Source organism: Bombina bombina, chromosome 4 (assembly GCF_027579735.1).
Source record: "Bombina bombina isolate aBomBom1 chromosome 4, aBomBom1.pri, whole genome shotgun sequence".
Taxonomy (NCBI): Eukaryota; Metazoa; Chordata; class Amphibia; order Anura; family Bombinatoridae; genus Bombina; species Bombina bombina.
In genome coordinates, this window is record NC_069502.1 from 454,394,486 (window position 1) to 454,416,986 (window position 22,501).

General features: G+C 43.1%; 1 protein-coding gene across 3 annotated transcripts in view; it reads right to left on the bottom strand.

Moving 5' to 3' along the window:
• The window catches only part of ARMC9 (armadillo repeat containing 9), a 935,599-nt gene that overhangs the window by 731,235 nt on the left and 181,863 nt on the right, over positions 1–22,501 (bottom strand). For all 3 annotated transcript variants that reach the window (XM_053710306.1, XM_053710304.1, XM_053710305.1), the window contains exons 4-5: positions 20,553–20,723; positions 8,368–8,523 (exon numbers count right to left, since the gene is read on the bottom strand). In XM_053710306.1, the coding sequence (XP_053566281.1) occupies positions 8,368–8,523; positions 20,553–20,723 (327 nt within the window). The remainder of the gene's footprint in view (positions 1–8,367; positions 8,524–20,552; positions 20,724–22,501) is intronic.

Here is a 22,501-nt window from a genome sequence, read left to right on the forward strand (position 1 = left end):
TAGTGTTCATATAGCCTGTGTTATTAGCTGAATATTTTCTAAGTTTCTAAGTTTTCTAAGTAGCCGAGTATCAGTGAAATATGTGACTCTCAAAAACATGTGTCAGTTGTAGGCTATTCATGTACATGATGTCGTATAACAATTGTTGTATCGTACAATACCTCAATAAAAAACTTTGATTCTAAAAAAAAAAAAAAAAAAAAAGATAAAATCCTGGGAATCCTAACCTCACTCCATGAGTAGCCCTTGGATTTGCACCAATAAAGATATTTACGCCATATCTTATGTTAAATCTTTCTAGTAACAGGCTTGCGTGCCTGAATCAGGGTATCAATGACCGCATCAGAGAACCCCCGCTTAGATAAAATCAAGCGTTCAATCTCCAAGCAGTCAGCTGCAGAGAAATTAGATTTGGATGATGGAAGGGTCCCTGAATGAGAAGGTCCTGCCTCAATGGAAGCTTCCACGGCAGCAGAGAGGACATGTCCACTAGATCGGCATACCAAGTCCTGCGAGGCCACGCAGGAGTGATTAGAATCACCAAAGCTCTCTCCTGTTTGATCCGTGCAATCACCCGGGGAAGGAGAGCAAACGGTGGAAACACATAAGCTAGGTTGAACGACCAAGGCACTGCCAGGGCATCTATCAGTTCGGCCTGAGGATCCCTGGACCTTGATCCGTATCTCGGGAGATTGGCATTCTGACGAGACGCCATCAGATTCACTTCCGGTCTGCCCCACCTGAGAATCAGGGTAGCAAAGACCTCCAGATCGAGTTCCCATTCCCCCGGATGAAACGTCCGTCTGCTCAAAAAATCCGCCTCTCGGTTGTCTACTCCTGGGATGTAGATTGCTGACAGATAACAAGAGTGAGTCTCCGCCCACCGAATTATCTTGGATACTTCTGTCATCGCTAAGGAACTCCTTGTTCCTCCCTGATGATTGATGTAAGCCACAGTCGTGATGTTGTCCGACTGAAATCGGATGAATTTGGCCGAAGCCAACTGAAGCCAAGCTTGAAGCGCATTGAATATTGCTCTCAACTTCAGAATATTGATGGGAAGCAAAGACTCCGACCGAGTCCACACACCCTGAGCCTTCAGGGAATTCCAGACTGCACCCCATCCTAGCAGACTCGCGTCTGTTGTCACTATCACCCATGAAGGTCTGCGGAAGCACGTCCCTTGGGACAGATGATACAGCGACAACCACCAAAGAAGAGAGTCTCTTGTCTCCTGATCCAGATCTATCTGAGGAGACAAATCTGCATAATCTCCATTCCACTGTCTGAGCATGCTCAGTTGTAGAGGTCTGAGATGAAAACGAGCAAACGGAATTATGTCCATTGCCGCCACCATCAATCCAATTACCTCCATGCACTGAGCCACTGATGGCCGAGGATTGGACTGAAGGATTCGGCATGTATTCAGAATCTTTAACTGTCTGACTTCCGTCAAGAAGATTTTCATGGATACAGAATCTATTAGAGTTCCCAGGAAAGGAACCCTTGTCTGTGGAATTAGTGAACTCTTTTCTAGATTCACCTTCCACCCATGAGTCCTTAGAAAGGACAGAACCATGTCGGTATGAGATTTTGTCAGTTGGTAAGACAACGCCTGGATTAGAATATCGTCCAGATAAGGCGCCACTGCAATGCCCCGCGGTCTGAGAACCGCTAGCAAAGACCCTAGAACCTTTGTAAAGATCCTGGGTGCCGTGGCCAGCCCGAAGGGAAGAGCCACGAACTGAAAATGTTTGTCCAGGAAGGCAAACCTTAGAAACCGGTGATGATCTCTGTGGATAGGAATGTGAAGATATGCATCCTTTAAGTCCACGGTAGTCATATATTGACCCTCCTGGATCAATGGAAGAATTGTATGAATCGTCTCCATCTTGAAGGATGGGACTCTGATAAAACTTGTTTAGACTCTTGAGATCTAAAATGGGTCTGAACGTTCCCTCTTTTTTGGGAACCACGAAAAGATTCGAGTAAAACCCCTGCCCCTGTTCCTGTATTGGAACGGGACGAATTACTCCCATAGTGGAGAGGTCTTTTACACAACGAAAGAACGCCTCTCTTTTTATCTGGTCTAAAGACAATCGTGAAAGAAGAAACCTTCCCCTCGGGAGGGAATTTTTGAACTCCAGTTGATACCCCTGGGACACGATATCTAGTGTCCAGAGATCCTGAACATCTCTTATCCAAGCCTGGACAAAGAGAGAAAGTCTGCCCCTTACTAGATCCGGTCCCGGATCAGGGGCCGCCCCCTTGATGCTGTCTTGGGGGCAGCAGCGGGCTTCTTGGGTTGTTTACCCTTGTTCCAAGTCTGGTTGGGTCTCCAGATAAGCTTGGCTTGAGCAAAGTTCCCGCCCTGCTTAGCGGAAGAGGAAGAAGGGACTCCCTTGAAATTTCAAAAGGCACAAAAATTACTCTGTCTTCTTTGTTTGGCTGACTTATCCTGAGGGAGAAGGTGGCCCATACCTCCCGTAATGTCAGAAATTATCTCTTTCAATTCAGGTCCGAAAAGGGTCTTTCCCTTGAAAGGAATAGCCAAAAGCTTGGACTTAGAAGACACATTCGCAGACCAAGATTTTAACCATAAGGCTCTGCGCGCTAAAATGGCAAAACCTGCATTCTTAGCCGCCAATTTGGCGATCTGAAAGGCGGCATCTGTAACAAAAGAATTAGCCAGATTAAGGGCCTTAATTCTATCCATTATCTCCTCTAAAGAAGTCTCAGTCTTCAGAGACTCTTCTAAGGCGTCAAACCAAAAGGCAGCCGCAGTTGTGACTGGTGCAATGCAAGCCGTCGGTTGTAAGAGAAACCCTTGATGAACAAATAGCTTATTTAGAAGACCCTCCAACTTTTTATCCATAGGGTCTTTGAAAGCATAACTGTCCTCAATAGGGATAGTCGTACGCTTAGCCAGGGTAGATATAGCTCCCTCCACCTTAGGGACCGTTTGCCAAGAGTCCTGCACGGTGTCAGCTATAGGGTACATTTTCTTAAAACATAGGGGAAGGGGAGAACGGGGCGCCCAGTCTTTCCCATTCCCGTGTAACAATTTCCGAAATTCTCTTAGGAACCGGAAAAGCATCAGAATAAGAAGGAACTTCCAGATATCTGTCCATCTTACACAATTTCTCTGGAGGTACCACAATAGAGTCACAATCGTCCAGAGTCACTAAAACCTCCCGAAGTAACAGGCGGAGGTGTTCAAGCTTAAATCTAAAAGACATGACGTCCGAATCTGTCTGGGCAACACACTTCCTGAGTCAGACAGTTCCCCCTCAGACAGTGTCTCTCTACCCCCCAATTCTGAGGTCTGAGAGGGTACATAAGAGATAGCCATCAAAGCATCAGAAGTCGCAGGGGCCCCATGGGTTTCTGCCCTGCTACGTTTGCCTTGCAACACTGGCAACTTAGATAAAACCTCTATGAGAGTAGATGACATAACTGCAGCCATATCCTGCAAGAGTAAATTACACAGACGCCGTTGAAGAGCAGGGCGTTACTTGCGCGGGCGTTAAAGGCTGTGATGCTTGGGGAGAAAGATGCGGCATACCCTCACCTTCATCAGGCCGAGAACCTCTACAGACAGGTCTTTATTAAAAAATATTTTTTCTTTACATTTTAAGGCTCTCTCAATACATGAGGGACAAAGTGTAACAGGGGGCTACACAATGGCATATAAACACATAGCACATGTAGTGTGTTCCAGATCCTCCATGTTGCACAAAAAATAAAGGCCAGCCTGGTCGTGACTGTTAATTAAAACCTGAGTACTGTGTCTTTAAATATACATTATCTCAGGTTGTCACAGAATGATCCTGAATGATCAACAAAAAAAAACAGATGTGTACTAAGTCTTTTATCTCTTATACTATGTAACCCGATAAAGGAATGCTTATTAATCCCCTAGAAACAACAGACACCTCACAGACAACAACAGACACCAGCTGCCAGCACAAAAACGGCGATCCTAAGAATGCTTGTAAATACAGTACAAGCGTACTTAGGAGCTGTAATGAAAAACACCGCCGTCAAACTCCCACAGATAAGCTGCGCTGCTGAAGCACGCGAGGATTAGGCTCTGCCCTTCGTGGGCGTATTAAACAACCCCCGGGAAAAAAAGAAAAACAAAGTGCCTGCATACACCGGAGTCCGACCAGAGAAAATTGTAATTCTCCCTCCGACGCCGGTGTTACATCCCAGCGTCAGCCCGTTTAAAATGTTAACCCTTTCTTTTTCAGTCATACACAATAAACGATTGCCCATACCATACACTACCATCGTGTGATAGCAAACTGTTCCCAGCGCTTCTAACTTAATCTTAAAATATGTCAGAGAGAGTTGGGAGAGCTAAATGTGTTGGTGTCCCATTTTGCTCACAAATGATACCCACACCTGCAAGAAAGGAAAGCCCTTACCCGAGCCCCTTCACAGACAGAGGAATAGCACAGTCAAATCTGAGATAAGCTGTAAAAGCCCCAGAGAGAAAGACTGCACTTACCTCCATGCTGAGGAACAGCATGATGATCTCCCAGTGTCAAGAGGTCCACTCTTCCTCCTGAGGTCCTGCAAGGATAGTAAAGTCTTAGTTCACATTCTCTAAGACCATAAATAGAAAACAGCACAAGCAAGGGAGGCGCAGTGAAATTAAAAACTCCACTAGTTCCCACAGCCTAAGAGGCTATTACTCCAGATGCTGCTCTATAGAAAAAATTTAGTACACACTGGCACCATTTAAAATAAAAAAACTCTTGATTGAAGAATTCTAAACTAACACCTCACTTTACCTCTTCCTATCACTAACACAGGCAAAGAGAATGGCTGGGTTGGAGGGGAAGGGAGGAGCTATTTATGCAGCTCTGCTGTGGAGCTCTTTGCCTCCTCCTGCTGACCAGGAGGCGATATCCCATAAGTAAGGATGAAATCCATGGACTCGTCATATCTTGTAAAAGAAATTAGGCACTTACCTGAAATTCGATCTGCCCAGCAGCAGCGCAGTTCACTTGGTATGAGAGGGCATCCTCCCCCACATGGACCCGAGGAAAATTAGGAAAGACTTCATAATCCTACTCAGGCTTTCAGGATAGGGCAGCAACAACTGTTTGGGAGGCGCAGTGAGGATTATACCCCACAAGTTCCCAATTGCTTAAAAGCCACCACTGCTCTACTGAAGAGACTGACGTGGGCTACGGCTAAACCCCAGGAAAGATCAGAACAAATCTGCTCTGCTTTAAAATAATAAACTCTTGATTAAAGAATTTTCTTTCAGACACCTAAACTTTACTACCTCATTGCAACGCAGGCAAAGAGAATGACTGGGGTTTGAGGGAAGGGAGGCGATACTTTGCCTCCCTCCTGCTGGCCAGGAGTGATATTCCCAATAGTAATTACTGATGCTCCATAGACTCGCCGTGTCATTAGAAAGAAAAAAAAAAGTTTTCACCTCCCTATGAAATCAGAATTTAGGTCAAATGTATCTTATCTTTTTATGTTCAGATAGTTTATTCCTACTCATTTTCAGCATAAATTGAAAAATAATACAAAGGGCACGATTTATCAATCCGTGGCAGACAGGGGCGTACATATTCGCCCTGTCCGCCCAGCTTCTTCTCAGGCAGGCAGCAATCCGCATTTAACATTGCCCACGAGCGCTCCTGTGCACTCACGTAAAACTCCGCCCCCTGCCAGCACCCAGCCAATCACGTGCGGGCAGGAGCTGTCAATCTCCCCAGTCGGACGAGACCGGGGAGATTGATATCCTCCACCTAAGAGGTGGAGAACAGGGTAGGGAAGCAGCGGCCTGATGAACGCTGCTTGATAAATACAGACTGCAGGTTCAGTTACGCAAACCTGCAGTCAGAAGGGGGAAAAGGGCTTGATAAATCGAGTCCAAAGTGGCAAAAAAATTCATAGTTATGAATTTTAAATTGACAATCATGTGGCAAAAATTATTTTAAGTGAATATGAGATGCCCTATCTCAATATTTCTCTTTAATAAAATAAAGAACCTGCTTTGGAGAAAGATGGAAGAGAATGTTGTGGAAAGGAAAGAGCCAATAACCAAGTTCTTTCTCTCAATGTCAACATATTAATAGACTATCAGTAATTTATTACTACTTCTAATAAAATGTGAAAGGAAAATATTTTGTTACTATGACAGATGTGAGATGATAAACCATAGTAGATCAGGTAAACGCTTACATAACCATAGAAAGGCAAGTAAAAGAATGCTTTCAAGCACAGAATGTTTATAATAACTTTCTCTCATAAAGGATACAGATTTTTTTGATACACTTTTAAAAAAGGAATCCTTTACTTCTGAATATGAATCATCCTATCAAATACGCTCTGCAGAAACATTCTCTAGCTAAGGCATTTTTAAAATTTATACCTAACACTACTAAAATACATATTTTACTTCTAAATTTGCCTATATCTATTCGTTGTGGCATCTAAAAGATGGCATTTTAATTGATGATGAATAAAACTACTACTTGTTTTTATGCTAGGACTTTGCTTCCCTCTAACACAGAGTAATTTGTCCCAACAAACATGCATTTACAGATAATTTGAACATAAATGTAGAAAGTATGAACATTCCATACATTTTTTGTGTTTAGTATTCCTCTAACATTTTGGACCATGTATTACACATGTATTTGAAAAGAAATGTTAACTTAAACACTACAACTAAAACTACAGATGACTGATTTCTCATTATGTTCTGCAAATTAAGTAAAAAAAATGTAAAAAGAGGATAGTGTCTGTACTTTAGCTTAAACCAACTATTGTGATAATGTGATGAGATACAAGAGTTGTAGCATACTATACCACAACTACTAATTCTAACTAACACTGATTCAGTAGCTGAAACATGGGAACTAAAACATGGAAAAATATATAGCAGCAGATTCCTCTACCTCCCCCAGGAAGCACAACAGGGATGAGATACACTCTATGGCCAAAAGTGTTTTGACACCCCTACTGATTACGGAGTTCAGGTGTTTCAGCAACAACCATTGCTAACAGGTACACAAAAACCAGGACACAGACATAAAAATGTCCATAGACAAACAATGGCAGTACAAGGAGTCTTACAGAAGAGCTCAGTGACTAAAAGGTGGTGCTGTCAAAGGACTCCTCAACCTTTGCCACAAATCAGTTAGTGAAGTTTCTGTACTACTAATTCAACTGTAAGCACCATTAATGTGAAGCTACATCACACACACTAAAGATTTCCAAACTGCCTCTGGAAACAACATCAGTACAGGAGCATCATGCAATGGGTTTTCATGGCCCAGTAGCTGTGCACAAGCCTCATATCAACATCTACTATGCCAAGCATTGGCTGGAGTGGTGTAATGCACGCTACCGATGGACTCTGGAGCAGTAGAAATGTATTCTTCACTATTTGGCAGTTTAATGGAAGAATCTGGGTGTGGCAGATGCTAGGAGATGACTACCTACTGGAATACATAGAACCAACTGTAAAGTTTGGTGGAGGAGGTATAATGCTGTTCAGGGTTTGGACTAGGCCCCTTAGTTCCAGTGAATGCTACAGAATACAATGACATTTAAGAAAATTGGGTGCTTCCAACTTTGCAGCAACACTTTGGGGAAGGTCCCGTTCCTGTTGACTGTTGCATGACTGTGCCATTGTGCACAAAGTAAGGTCCATGAACATGGTTTGATGAGTTTGGTGTGGAGGAACTCAAGTGGCCTTTACAGAGCACTGACCTCAACCCCAGTGAGCACATTTGGGATAAATTAGAACACTGATTATGAGTCAGACCTTCTTGTCCAACATCCGTCCTTGAACCTCACAAATGCTTTTTAGGCTGAATGGGCACAAATTCCCACAGACACATTCCACAAGCTTGTGAAAAGGCTTCACAGAAAATTGGTGGCTGTTAAAGCTGAAAAGAGGGGACCGACATATTAATGCCCATGGTTTCGTATTGGCGAGTCCAACAAGCTTATACAAGTATGATGGTCAGGTGTCCACATACCTTTGGCCATATAGTGTATGTAGAATTAAAAATGTTGTATACACTGAACAAACATCATTAAGCATCAAGTTGTAACCAGGGTCCATTCATATAATATATGCCAGTAGAGCTGCACACCACACACCGAAATAACTGTGCAAAAGGCTGCAAATTACAGAAGGACCTTAATGCAGAATTGAAGTTTTCAGCTTTGTGGCATGGCCTATACTGCAAGTGACCCATAGATTACAAACCAGCCTTATTATTGTAGTGCTTGGAACAAAGGATTACATATATTATAAATAAAAATTTATTATTAAAGTAGCATTGCAGTTGGTGCCAATTGGATTCCGATTTAATTTTATACCTGAAAAAGCTCTTTGAATGATGGGTGAGCAACAGGATTAGGGACAAAAGGCAGAGCATAGAAGGGGAGGAACTCTGTGGTCTGGCTCAGGGCTGCTCCACTTGTCTCTAAGTAGGTTTTAAAGTGAGAAATTCTTTCTTCCCAATCCGCACGGTCCTAAAAAAAAAAAAAATAATAAAAAAAAAATAATATTATTAGCTTACCAATTGCACTATCATGTCACCTAAGTATAAATAACTGGAGAGGTTAAAACAAGTCTTGAAAAAAACATAAATTATGCTTACCTTATAATTTCATTTCCATAGTGGGGAGGAGAGTCCACTGCTTCATTCATCACTTGGGTAATAAGAACCTGGCCACCAGGAGGAGGCAAAGGCAGCCCAGCCAAAGGCTTAAACACCTCCCCCCCTCCCACACACACACACACACACTTCCCTCATCCCCTAGTCATTCTGTTCTGCCATGGGAACAAGGAACTGTAGGAGAAATATCAGGGTATAAATAGTGCCAGAAAAACAAAAATAAAATTTAGGTCCGCGAGAGAGTGGACTCTCCTCCCCGCAATGGAAATTAAATTATCAGGTAAGCATAATTTATGTTTTCCATCTTAAGGGGAGGAGAGTCCACTGCTTCATTCATCACTTGTGGGAACAAATACCCATGCTCTAGAAGACACTGAATGAAGAAAACATGAGGCCCAAGAAGATGCCATAGCTCTAGTTGAATGAGCCGTAATCCTCTGAGGAGGCTTGTGTCCCACTGTTTCGTAAGCCAGATGGATCATACTCCTCAACCAAAAGGATAGAGAGGAGAAGGCAGCAAACATACAAAAATGTATTTTAAGGAGGATTCTCCTATATACAAAAAGTATATTTTGTTCACTTGGGACATTTATTTATAAAATCTGTATGTATACTTAATCTGCTTATTTGTATATTATACATTGTATCAGACATACTGTATACTGCCAACTATTAAGCAGTTTTACTCTTTTACAAGCGCTCCCTTAGATTGTATTATATTAAAAGGATAGAGAAGTTGCAGAGGCCCTCTGCCCCCTGCGCCTTCCAGAGTACACAACGAATAAAGACGACGTCTGTCTAAACTCCTTCGTGGCTTGAAGATAAAACTTCAAAGCTCGAACCACATTTAGATTATGAAGTAACCTCTCCTTTGAAGAGGAAGGGTTAGGACACAAGAAAGGAACCACTATTTCCTGCTTAATGTTATGACTCGACAATACCTTGGGAAGAAATCCCAAACCGGTTCGCAGAACGGCTTTGTCAGCATGAAAAACTAAGTAAGGAGGCTCAAATTGTAAGGCTGCCAACTAAGAGACTCTCTGTGCCGATGCAATAGCCAATAACCACAGGACCTTCCATGAGAGAATCTTAATGTCCAGGGCATGAATAGGTTCAAACGGAGCCCTCTGCAAAACCTTAAGCACCAAGTTTAAGCTCCAGGGAGGAGACGGATAACTGAAGACCGGTCTAATCCTAACCAGAGTCTGAACAAAGGACTGAATGTCAGGAAGCTCCACAAGCTTCTTATGCAACAGTACAGATAAAGTCGAGATCTGTCCCCTTAGGGAACTGGCGGCAAGACCCTAATCCAGACCATCCTGGAGAAAGCTAAAGCTAAAATCCTTGATACCTTGACCTTCTGCCATGGGTATCCTCGCTCCTCACAACAGGACAAGTAGGTCCTCCACACCTTGTGGTAGATGCGTCTAGTGACCGGCTTCCTGACCAGGACGAGAGTGTCGACCACTCTCTCCGAAAAAACGCTTTTGGCTAAGACTAGGAGTTCAATCTCCACAGTCAGTCTCAGAGAATCGAGATTTTGATGTAGAAAAGGACCTTGAACTAGCAGATCCTTGCAACAAGGTAACCTCCACGGCGGATATGATGACATAGCCACTAGATCCGCAAAACACGTCCTCCGCAGCCACGATGGAGCAATCAGAATAGCTGAAGCTTGCTCCTGCTTGATGCGGGCCACTACTCGAGGTAGAAGAGGCAACGGTGGAAATAGGTAGATTAGGTTAAAGTCCCAGGGTACTGCCAAGGCGTCTATCAGTTCCGTCTGAGGATTCTTTGGATCGCGACCCGTATCTGGGTAGCTTGCAATTTAGTCTAGACGCCATGAGAGCTATTTCAGGCATCCCCCATCTGCTGCAGATCTCCGCAAACATCTCGGGGTGGAGAGACCATTCCCCTGGATAAAACGTCTGTATGCTCAGAAAATCCGCTTCCCAATGTGGTTTGCTGAGAGCGAACAATTGTGAGTCTCTGCCCAATCCAGAATCCAAGATACTTCCCTCATTGCTAGGGAGCTTCTCGTCCTCCCCTGGTGGTTTATGTAAACCTCCGAGGTGATGTTGTCCGATTGGAATCTGATGAATTGGGACGACCCAAGAGGGAGCATTGAATACCGCTCGAAGTTCCAGAATATTTATAGGCAAACTCAAATCCATCTGCCTTGTGCCTTTCTGGCTCCCCAAACGGTTCCCCATCCAGATAGACTCGCATCCGTGGTTACAATCTCCCAGGATGGTCTCAGGAAGGAAGTCCCCTGAGACAACTGGCCATGTCCACCAAGACAGAGACTCCCTCACTGGTCTGTCCAGAGATATCTGTTGGGACAAATCTAAATGATCGCCGTTCCATTGTCTCAACATGCACAGCTGAAGAGGTCTGAGATGGAACCTGGCAAAGGGGATGACATCTATACTGGATACCATGAGCCCAATTACCTCCATACACTTGGCCACAGATGCCCTGGAGGATGTCTGTAGGGCTAGACAGTTGGACGCAAGCTTGCAACGTCTCTGGTCTGTCAGAAATATCTTCATTGCCAAAGAATCTAGTATCGTACCCAGGAACTCCACCCTGTTGCTGGGCACCAATGAACTCTTTCCTTTGTTTATCTTCCACCCGTGGAACTGAAGTAGGAGGAGAGCTCTCGGATGATCCTCCGTCAGACTGCTACTGCGAGAAGAGCTCATAGAACCTTTGTAAAGACTCTTGAGGCGGTCACCAGACCAAATGGAAGGGTCACAAACTGGAAGTGCTGGTCCAGGAAGGCGAAACTTAGAAATTTGAAGTGATCCTTGTGGAATGGAACATGAAGGTAAGCATCCTTAAAGTCTATAGTCGTCATGAATTGCCCCTCTTGAACCAGGGGTAAAATGGACCTGATAGTCTCCATCTTGAATGATGGGACTGACAAAAACTTGTTTATGGCTTTGAGGTCCAGAATTGGATGAAACGTGCCCTCCTTCTTTGGAACCACGAAAAGGTTTGAATAATACCCCAGACCAATTTCTGCCAGAGGAACTGGTACGATTACCCAGAGAGATGAGAGATCCCTCACACACCCCAGGAAGGCGTCTCACTTTTCTGGTCTTGAAGAGATGTTGGACAGAAGGAACCTGCCACTGGGCGGATACGATTTGAAACCTATCCTGTACCCCTGGGCGATGACCTCCAGGACCCAAGGGTCTGTAACGTCTCCCCTTCAGGACCCTGCAAAAAGAGATAGTCAGTCCCCTACCTGGTCCAAGGACGGGTCGGGGGCGGTCCCTTCATGCCGACTGACTCGGCAGGCTTCTTGTTCTGCTTGGACTTGTTCCAAGAGTTTGCTGGCTTCCAAGATCCCTTGGATTGCAAAGATTTTGCGGAAGGCTGCTGGCGCTGAGACTAGTCTGCACGAAAAAGACGAAAAGCAGAACCCTTAGGTTTGGCTTTCTTATCCTGAGGTAAGAAGGCGCCATTGGCACCCGTGACTGTAGATATGATAGAATCCAGACCCGGGCCAAACAAAACCTTCCCCTTGCAGAAACATGTCAAAAAAGAAGTAAACTTCTTGGACAAAAAAAGGTTTGCACTTATTAGCACTTCTGTCTCCCTAAAGTGAAAACATTACTTATTTCAAAAGGTGACAACTTGTTCAAAATGTAAAACATAACTTTTATTAACAACATTTATGTTAAAAAAACACAGTGAAATTAAAACCGTGTAGAGGTTTCAAAATTATATTATTAAATTGTATATTTGTACATGTGTCAAATAATAAATAGAATGTTATGAACACCTGTCATGTTCAAGGTGTTAGCCTATGGTAACTAAACCCCTGGATTCGAGGATACTAGAGGCTGAGTAAGATATCGCTTTAAGGTCAATTAAGTGCCAATACTGTCTCAAAGCAGGGAATCCCACTGATATCAACTGGGGGCTATCTGATTCTAATACATGCATATACTGCAGAGGTGTGAAAAATGGTGGAATGAACTGCTATAGTGGGTATAACTATGGGGATTAAAGCTGAAAAATCCCTAGTGTGTGGATTTAGTTATGAGTAACCCAATATTTTTTGGGTGAATGAATATCACTTTATATAGGTACTCATGGATTTCTGGATTCTATGGCTAAGAAATATATAGCCACCAATGGATTCTCATTAGACGATTCTGTCACATAACTTATATTAAACTTCAATTAATATAGTCCTATTTACCATACTGAAATCTCTGCATAAATCTGTTTCAATAATACCTGGTTAGGGGGAGTATTCTGTGTTCAACTATATGTGTTGAATTTACTGACCGTATGTTTGTGAGATCAGTGTTTATCACATGACATTCACGGCCGTCATGGGTACTAATTGTGTTGGCACTGATCCCCTACTGTAGAAGTGCAGGACGTGCAGATATATCTATATGTGTGTGATATTTGCGTTTTTATCTTGGACATATTATAGTCTCCTTTGGAATATGGTAAAAATATTTCCACCAAAAAACAAAATTTATGCTTACCTGATAAATTTCTTTCTCTTGTGGTGTATCCAGTCCACGGGTTCATCCATTACTTTTGGGATATTCTCCTTCCCAACAGGAAGTTGCAAGAGGACACCCACAGCAGAGCTGTCTATATAGCTCCTCCCCTAACTGCCACCCCCAGTCATTCGACCGAAGACGAGCAAGAAAAAGGAGAAACTATAGGGTGCAGTGGTGACTGTAGTTTAAAAATAAAAAACACCTGCCTAAAAGTGACAGGGCGGGCCGTGGACTGGATACACCACAAGAGAAAGAAATTTATCCGGTAAGCATAAATTTTGTTTTCTCTTGTAAGGTGTATCCAGTCCACGGGTTCATCCATTACTTGTGGGATACCAATACCAAAGCTTTAGGACACGGATGAAGGGAGGGACAAGGCAGGCCCTTAAACGGAAGGCACCACTGCCTGCAAGACCTTTCTCCCAAAAATAGCCTCCGAGGAAGCAAAAGTATCAAATTTGTAGAATTTAGAAAAAGTATGAAGCTAAGACCAAGTCGCCGCCTTACAAATCTGTTCAACAGAGGCCTCATGTTTAAAAGCCCATGTGGAAGCTACCGCTCTAGTGGAATGAGATGTAATTCTTTCAGGAGGCTGCTGGCCAGCAGTCTCATAAGCTAAACGGATTATGCTTCTCAGCCAAAAAGAAAGAGAAGATGCCGAAGCCTTTTGGCCTCTCCTCTGTCCAGAGTAGACAACAAACAATGCAGATGTTTGACGAAAATCCTTAGTAGCTTGTAAATAAAACTTTAAAGCACGAACCACGTCAAGATTGTGTAATAGACGTTCCTTCTTTGAAGGATTAGGACACAGTGACAGAACTACAATCTCCTGATTGATATTCTTATTAGATACCACCTTAGGAAGAAACCCAGGTTTGGTACGTAAAACTACCTTATCTGCATGGAAGATCAGATAAGGGGAATCACACTATAAAGCAGATAACTCTGAAACTCTTCGAGCCGAAGAGATAGCTACCAAAAACAGAACTTTCCAAGATAAAAGCTTGATATCTATGGAATGCAGAGGTTCAAACGGAACCCCTTGAAGAACTTTAAGAACTAAATTTAAACTCCATGGTGGAGCAACAGGTTTAAACACAGGCTTGATTCCAACTAAAGCCTGAAAAAACACCTGAACATCTGGAACATCTGCCAGACGCTTGTGCAGAAGAATAGACAGAGCAGAAATCTGTCCCTTTAAGGAACTAGCTGACAATCCCTTCTCCAATCCTTCTTGGAGAAAGGATAATATCCTAGGAATCCTGACTTTACTCCATGAGTAACCCTTGGATTCACACCAATGAAGATATTTACACCACATCTTATGATAGATTTTCCTGGTGACAGGCTTTCGAGCCTGAAATAAGGTATCAATAACCGACTCGGAGAAACCACGTTTTGATAAAATCAAGCGTTCAATCTCCAAGCAGTCAGTCGCAGAGAAGTTAGATTTGGATGTTTGAAAGGACCTTGGAGTAGAAGGTCCTGCCTCAGCGGCAGAGTCCATGGTGGAAGGGATGACATGTCCACCATATCTGCATACCAAGTCCTGCGTGGCCACGCAGGTGCTATCAAAATCACAAAAGCTCTCTCCTGCTTGATCTTGGCAATCAGACGAGGGAGGAGAGGAAATGGTGGGAACACATAAGCCAGGCTGACCAGGGCACTGCTAGAGCATCTATCAGCGCTGCCTGGGGATCCCTTGACCTGGACCCGTAACAAGGAAGATTGGCGTTCTGACGAGACACCATCAGATCCAGTTCTGGTTTGCCCAATAGTTGAATCAGCTGGGCAAATACCTCCGAATGGAGCTCCCACTCCCCCGGATGAAAAGTCTGCCGACTTAGAAAATCCACCTCCCAGTTCTCTACTACTGGGATATGGATAGCTGAGAGATGGCAAGAGTGAACCTCTGCCCATAGAATTATCTTTGAAACCTCCAACATTGCCAGGGGGCTTCTTGTTCCCCCCTGATGGTTGATATAGGCTACAGTCATGATATTGTCCAACTGAAATCTGATGAACCTGACCGCAGCTAGTTGAGGCCAAGCCTGAAGAGCATTGAATATCGCTCTCAGTTCCAGAATGTTTATCGGAAGGAGGGATTCCTCCTGAGTCCACGAACCCTGAGCCTTCAGGGAGTTAAAGACTGCGCCCCAGCCCAGAAGGCTGGCATCTGTCGTCACTATAGTCCACTCTGGCCTGCGGAAACTCATTCCCCTGGACAGATGGACCCGAGATAGCCACCAGAGAAGAGAATCCCTGGTCTCTTGATCCAGATTTAGCAGAGGGGACAAATCTGTGTAATCCCCATTCCACTGATTGAGCATCCAAAGTTGCAGTGGTCTGAGATGTAGGCGGGCAAACGGAACTATGTCCATTGCCGCTACCATTAGGCCGATTACTTCCATACACTGAGCCACTGACGGCCGAGAAGTGGAATGAAGAGCACGGCAGGAAGTTAGAAGCTTCGATAACCTGACCTCTGTCAGAAAATATTTCATTTCTACTGAATCTATCAGTGTTCCTAGGAAGGAAACTCTTGTGAGAGGGGAGAGAGAACTCTTTTCTTCATTCACCTTCCACCCGTGAGACCTCAGAAAGGCCAGAACAATGTCAGTATGGGACTTGGCGATTTGAAAAGTTGAAGCCTGTATCAGAATGTCGTCTAGGTAAGGAGCCACTGCTATGTCCCGTGGCCTTAGAACCGCCAGTAGGGACCCTAGAACCTTCGTAAAGATTCTTGGTGCCGTGGCTAACCCGAAGGGAAGAGCCACAAACTGGTAATGCCTGTCTAAGAAGGCGAACCTGAGGAACTGATGATGATCTCTGTGAATCGGAATGTGCAGATAAGCATCCTTTAAAGTCCATGGTAGTCATATATTGAAGGATGGGACCCTGAGAAATTTGTTTAGGATCTTGAGATCCAAGATTGGTCTGAAAGTTCCCTCTTTTTTGGGAACTATAAACAGTTTTGAATAGAAGCCCTGCCCCTGCTCCTCCCTTGAAACTGGGTGGATCACTCCCATAACCAGTAGGTCTTGAACACAACTTAAGAATGCCTCTCTCTTTATCTGGTTTACAGATAATTGTGAGAGATGAAATCTCCCCTTTGGAGATGAAGCTTTGAAGTCCAGAAGATATCCCTGGGAAACAATCTCTAGTGCCCAGGGATCCTGGACGTCTCTTGCCCAAGCCTGGGCGAAGAGAGAAAGTCTGCCCCCTACTAGATCAGGTCCCGGATCGGGGGCTACTCCTTCATGCTGTCTTAGAGGCAGCCGCAGGCTTCATGGCCTGCTTCCCCTTGTTCCAAGCCTGGTTAGGTTTCCAGACTGGTTTGGACTGGGCGAAATTTCCCTCTTGTTTTGCATTAGAGGAAGCTGAAGCTGCGCCACTCTTGAAGTTTCGAAAGGAACGAAAATGATTCTGTTTGGTCCTTAACTTATTGGACCTATCCCGAGGAAGGGCGTGACCTTTTCCTCCAGTAATATCAGAAATGATCTCCTTCAGACCAGGCGCGAATAGGGTCTGTCCCTTGAAGGGGATGTTAAGAAGCTTAGACTTTGAAGTAACGTCTGCTGACCAGGACTTAAGCCATAGCGCCCTACGCGCCAAAATGGCAAAACCTGAATTCTTAGCCGTTAGCTTAGCTAAATGAAAAATGGCGTCAGAAATAAAGGAGTTAGCTAACTTAAGAGCTTTAATCCTGTCTAGAATATCATCTAGCGGGGTCTCTACCTGTAGAGCCTCTTCAAGAGATATCCATCGGATCTAGGAAAGCACAACTGTCCTCGACGGGGATAGTTGTACGCTTAGCTAGGGTAGAGACTGCTCCCTCCACCTTAGGAACCGTCTGCCACGAGTCACGTATGGCGGCATCTATGGGAAACATCTTTTTGAAAGCAGGAGGGGGAGAGAACGGCACACCTAGTCTATCCCATTCCTTAGTAATAATTTCCGTAAAACCTCTTAGGGACTGGAAAAACATCAGTGTAAACAAGCACTGCAAAGTATTTGTCCATTTTACACAATTTCTCTGGAACCACAATGGGGTCACAGTCCTCCAGAGTCGCTAAAACCTCCCTAAGCAATAAGCGGAGGTGTTCAAGCTTAAATTTAAACGCTGTCATTTCAGAATCAGACTGAAGTAACGCCTTCCCTGAGTCTGAAATGTCACCCACAGATAGAAGCTCACCTGCCTCGGCTTCTGAGTATTGTGAGGGTATATCGGACACAGGCATTAAAGCGTCAGAAAGCTCTGTATTAGTTCTAGCCCCAGAGCTGTCTCGCTTTCCTTGTAGCCCTAGCAGTTTGGAGAATACCTCTGAGAGGGTAGCATTCATAACTGCCATCATGTCCCGTAAGGTAAAAGAATTAGACGCGCTAGATGTACTTTGCGTCACTTGAGCGGGAGTTATAGGTTCTGACACATGGGGAGAGCTAGATGGCATAATCTCCCTCTTTTCAGTCAGAGAATCTCACCTGAAGCTCACCTGCCTCGGCTTCTGAGTATTGTGAGGGTATATCGGACACAGGCATTAAAGCGTCAGAAAGCTCTGTATTAGTTCTAGCCCCAGAGCTGTCTCGCTTTCCTTGTAGCCCTGGCAGTTTGGAGAATACCTCTGAGAGGGTAGCATTCTTAACTGCCGCCATGTCCTGTAAGGTAAAAGAATTAGACTAGCTAGATGTACTTGGCGTCACTTGAGCGGGAGTTATAGGTTCTGACACATGGGGAGAGCTAGATGGCATAATCTCCCTCTTTTCAGTCAGAGAATCCCCTGGAGATAAATCTTTAAGCGCCATAATTATGGTATTTATAGTTTATAGAAATATCAGTACATTTGGTACACATTCTAAGAGGGGGTTCCACCATGGCTTCAAAACATATTGAACAAGGAGTTTCCTCTATGTCAGACATGTTTAACAGACTAGTAATGAGACAAGCAAGCTTGGAAAACACTTTAATAAAGGTGAAACAGCAATTAAACAAAAACGTTACTGTGCCTTTAAGAGAAAAAAAACTAGCACTTAAACTGCAAAACAGTGTAAAAATACAGTTAAGTCTTTGAAATGTTTACAGTGTGTGTAAGGGACTAAAGCAACATTGCACCCACTTGCAAATGGATGATTAACCCCTTAGGCCCCAAACCGGATTCAGAAACGTTAAAAAACGTTAAAAGTCAATTGAGCACCTTGCCACAGCTCTGCTGAGGCTCCTACCTGCCCTCAAATACGATTTTGTGCAGAAATAACCCCTTTGAAATGGTCCTCAGATGCCAGAGGAAACCTCTAGGGAAGCTGGATGTCTCAGTCTGAATTAAAACTGCGCAGTTAGAGTGCTAAAATAGGCCCCTCCCACCATGTACTGGATGTTAGAAGGGCCTTAAGAAAATACTCCTAGGAGTATCTGACTAGCCATGTGGAAACTAGGCCCCAAATAAAGACTCATCTCCCTCAGAGAAAAATCGTCCTATTTATGAAATCATGTAAACGTTTTGTCACTAAGTAATATGAGTATTACATACATGAGTATTGCCCTGTTTTGTAAGCATGATCCCAGACGCTGTTAAATCACTGCATCAGGCTTACCTCAAATACACAAGGCTCTGTCAGCATTTTCTAGAACTTATTCATCTCTCTAGAAATAAAAATACTGAACATACCTCAAAGCAGGTAATCTGCAGACCGTTCCGCGAACTGAAGTTTTCCCATATTCTTCAGTTATGTGTGAGAACAGCAATGGACCTTAGTTGCAAACCGCTAAGATCATCAAATCTCCAGGCAGAATTCTTCTTCTAATTTCTGCCTGAGAGTAAAACAGTACAACGCCGGTACCGTTTAAAAAATAACAAACTCTTGATTGAAGGTAAAACTACACTAAGTCACCACATATCTCTTGATACTTCTTTTCTTGTCGAGAGTTGCAAGAGAATGACTGGGGGTGGCAGTTAGGGGAGGAGCTATATAGACAGCTCTGCTGTGGGTGTCCTCTTGCAACTTCCTGTTGGGAAGGAGAATATCCCACAAGTAATGGATGAACCCGTGGACTGGATACAACTTACAAGAGAAATAAATAGGCCAAAGGGCCCCTCCCGCAGGAGGGTTAGTAGTGCCCTTGGGAACTGCTTGTGTAATTGGAAATGCTTGTAGGGAACGCACCTTCGCGGGACGGAGAACCCTCAGAAGTGGACGGCTCAGTCGTACTAAATACTTTATTCTTTTGGAAGTAGTAATATTGTCATAACATGTGGAACAGAGCTGTAACAGAACCTCCTCACGGTATACACAGTTAGTAGGTTTAGATAAAGAAGGAGTATCATCAAACATATCAGAGTCCTCCATAGATTGCGCCTTTATTACGGACTTGATTATTGATTAAATGGCACCTTTATTATCCCAATGGCCGGGGCACTCACCACCTCCTATGACCCAGACTACATGAAACAGCTTTTGTCTCCTCCGAACAACGGGTCGAGAAAGAGCAAGTTACTGAGGCCACACCCGGTCACATATATATGAAACAATCTTACCAGAATCAACGCCGTAGAACAGGAACACAGCCCTTCAAGTGTGACAGGTTAGTAGCATCGCTCCTGACATGGACTTGAGAGAATAAAAGTAGGAAGCGAAACTCGTCAACGCCGATTGCTTAAGGAGCTATTAATATGAGTCGGGATGGTTTCCCAGAAGAACTCCCCCTGCATCTCCGGGCTCTAACTTTCACCCATGCTCTCACTGAGAGGCTGACAGGACTATTTAAAACTCCAGTTCCATTGCGAAGAGTACTACCCTCCATAAGAGGCTACTCCAAATCTTCCCACACTTCTCTGCCAACCTCCTGTGACGAAAGGCAAAGAATGACTGGGGGATGAGGGAAGTGGGGGAGGTATTTAAGTCTTTGGCTGGGGTGTCTTTGCCTCCTCCTGGTGGCCAGGTTCTTATTTCCCACAAGTGATGAATAAAACAGTGGACTCACCTCCCCTTTAGATGGAAATATAACAAATATTGTGACAGTGTATGATAGTGATAGACTGTAAGATCTCACAACCTATCCACTTACACAACAATAAAAAATGTCCTGTGTAAATATTATCTATGTTCCTCCAGGGATTATGTGCCTCGTAAAGGATATTTATCTCGATTACTTTTATGATTATTGTGGAGCTAGACATCTACCAGTAGCTGATATACCATACTGGGTGCCTTGCAACTACTGTATCTTCATTAAAAAGTAGCACAACTGATGGATTAACATTATTCACCTAACATCTATTTCACTCATGATACCCATAAGGAAACCTGTAAACACTATACAATTATTAGGAAAATTTAGTGGAGGCAGACTTACAATACGGCCAATATTCTGCTTCAGCGGAAAGATGGCAAAATGGATGTGCAGGTAAAACTCCAGCTTCTGTGCCATGGGGTCACCATTTCGAGTTTCAGAGGGTATATGTTCCTCCCACAGCCCAAAGAAAACTGTCCCGTCTCCATCATCAAAAGCAGAGATCAGATCTTTCTGTTAAAAAAAAAAAAAAAAAATCACAAAAAAGAGCAATACAAGAATAAACATTTATGATCTTAAAGGGATAGGAAAGTCAAAATTAAACTTGCCTGATTCATATAAAGCATGTAATTTTAAGACACTTTTAAATTCACTTCTATTTTCAAATGTGCTTTGTTCTCTTAGAATCCCTTGTTAAAAATGAATATGCACATATCATACACTAGTGGGAGCTGCTGCTAATTGGTGCCTGCACACATTTGTCTCTTGTGATTGGCTAACTAGATGTGTTCATCTTGCTGCCAGTAGTGCAATGCTGTTCCTTCAGCAATGGATAACAAGAGAATGGAGCAAATATGACAATAGAAGCAAATTGGAAAGTTGTTTAAAATTGTATGTTCTATCCCAATTATGAAAGAAAATTTTGGGGTTTACTATCCCTTTAAGTTGTAGGCAAACAGATTCAAGAGTACTTTGTGTAAGCAAAGGAAATGGACCCCAATCCATGTTTTAGAAATCACTATAGCTTTCCAACTAAACATATTCACATTCTGACTTTGCACAAAGCAGGGATTTGTACAAAGCAAAGCAGGGGATTAGCAACATTGCTAAAATGTTCTTTGATACTAGACCTGACCTCAATGGTGGTCCACACAACATTGGTTAGCAAAAATGGTTATTCAAGTTATCTAATAACTGACATATGTGAAGATTGTGTAACATCTAGATATGTGAAAGCCTCACACCTCTGACATCCAAATGAAAGATGCTGTAATGAGTCAAACAATAATTATTAGTTTTAGTTTGTTTCATCATAGAGAGATGGGAGTAGTACATTCCTCAGATAGATAAAACTGCAACATTTTGAAATGATAACATGAGTCTCTCATCTGCTTACAAAATGAGTACAATATTTAGAAATCTTCAAAATGGATAATATTAATTTCTATTCTTAGTCTCAAGTGTATTTTCATCAGAATGAACAGTTCTTTTAAATTGAGAACATTTATTCATAACCTTATCATCAAAGGCTCGATTCTACTATATATCTAGAATAACCTTTACATAACCTTCTGTCCCTAAGGCTCTAACTTTCACAAGAAAAGGCTCATTTAAAAAAGGGACAGTAAAGTCCAAATTAAACTTTAATGATTCAGACAGGGCATGTCATTTTAAACAACTTTACAATTTAGTTTTATCATCAAATTTTCTTTGTTCTCTTGGTATTCTTAGTTGAAAGCTAAACCTAGGTAGGCTCATATGCTAATTTCTAAGCACTTGAAGTCCACCTCTTATCTGAATGCATTTGAATGTTTTTCACAGCTAGAAGGCGTTAGTTCATGTGTGCCATGTGAAAAAAATTAAGCTCACATCCGTGAAGTTAATTAAGAGTCAGCAATAATTGCCTGAAATGCAAGTCTGTCAAAAGAACCGAGATAAGGGGCAGTCTGCAGAAGCTTAGATACAAGGTAATCACAGAGGTAAAAATATATTTCTATAACAGTGTTGGTTATGCAACACCGGGGAATGGGTAATAAAGGGATTATCTATCTTTTTAAACAAAAAACATAATTTATGTAAGAACTTACCTGATAAATTCATTTCTTTCATATTAGCAAGAGTCCATGAGCTAGTGACGTATGGGATATACATTCCTACCAGGAGGGGCAAAGTTTCCCAAACCTCAAAATGCCTATAAATACACCCCTCACCACACCCACAATTCAGTTTAACGAATAGCCAAGAAGTGGGGTGATAAAAAAGTGCGAAAGCATATAAAATAAGGAATTGGA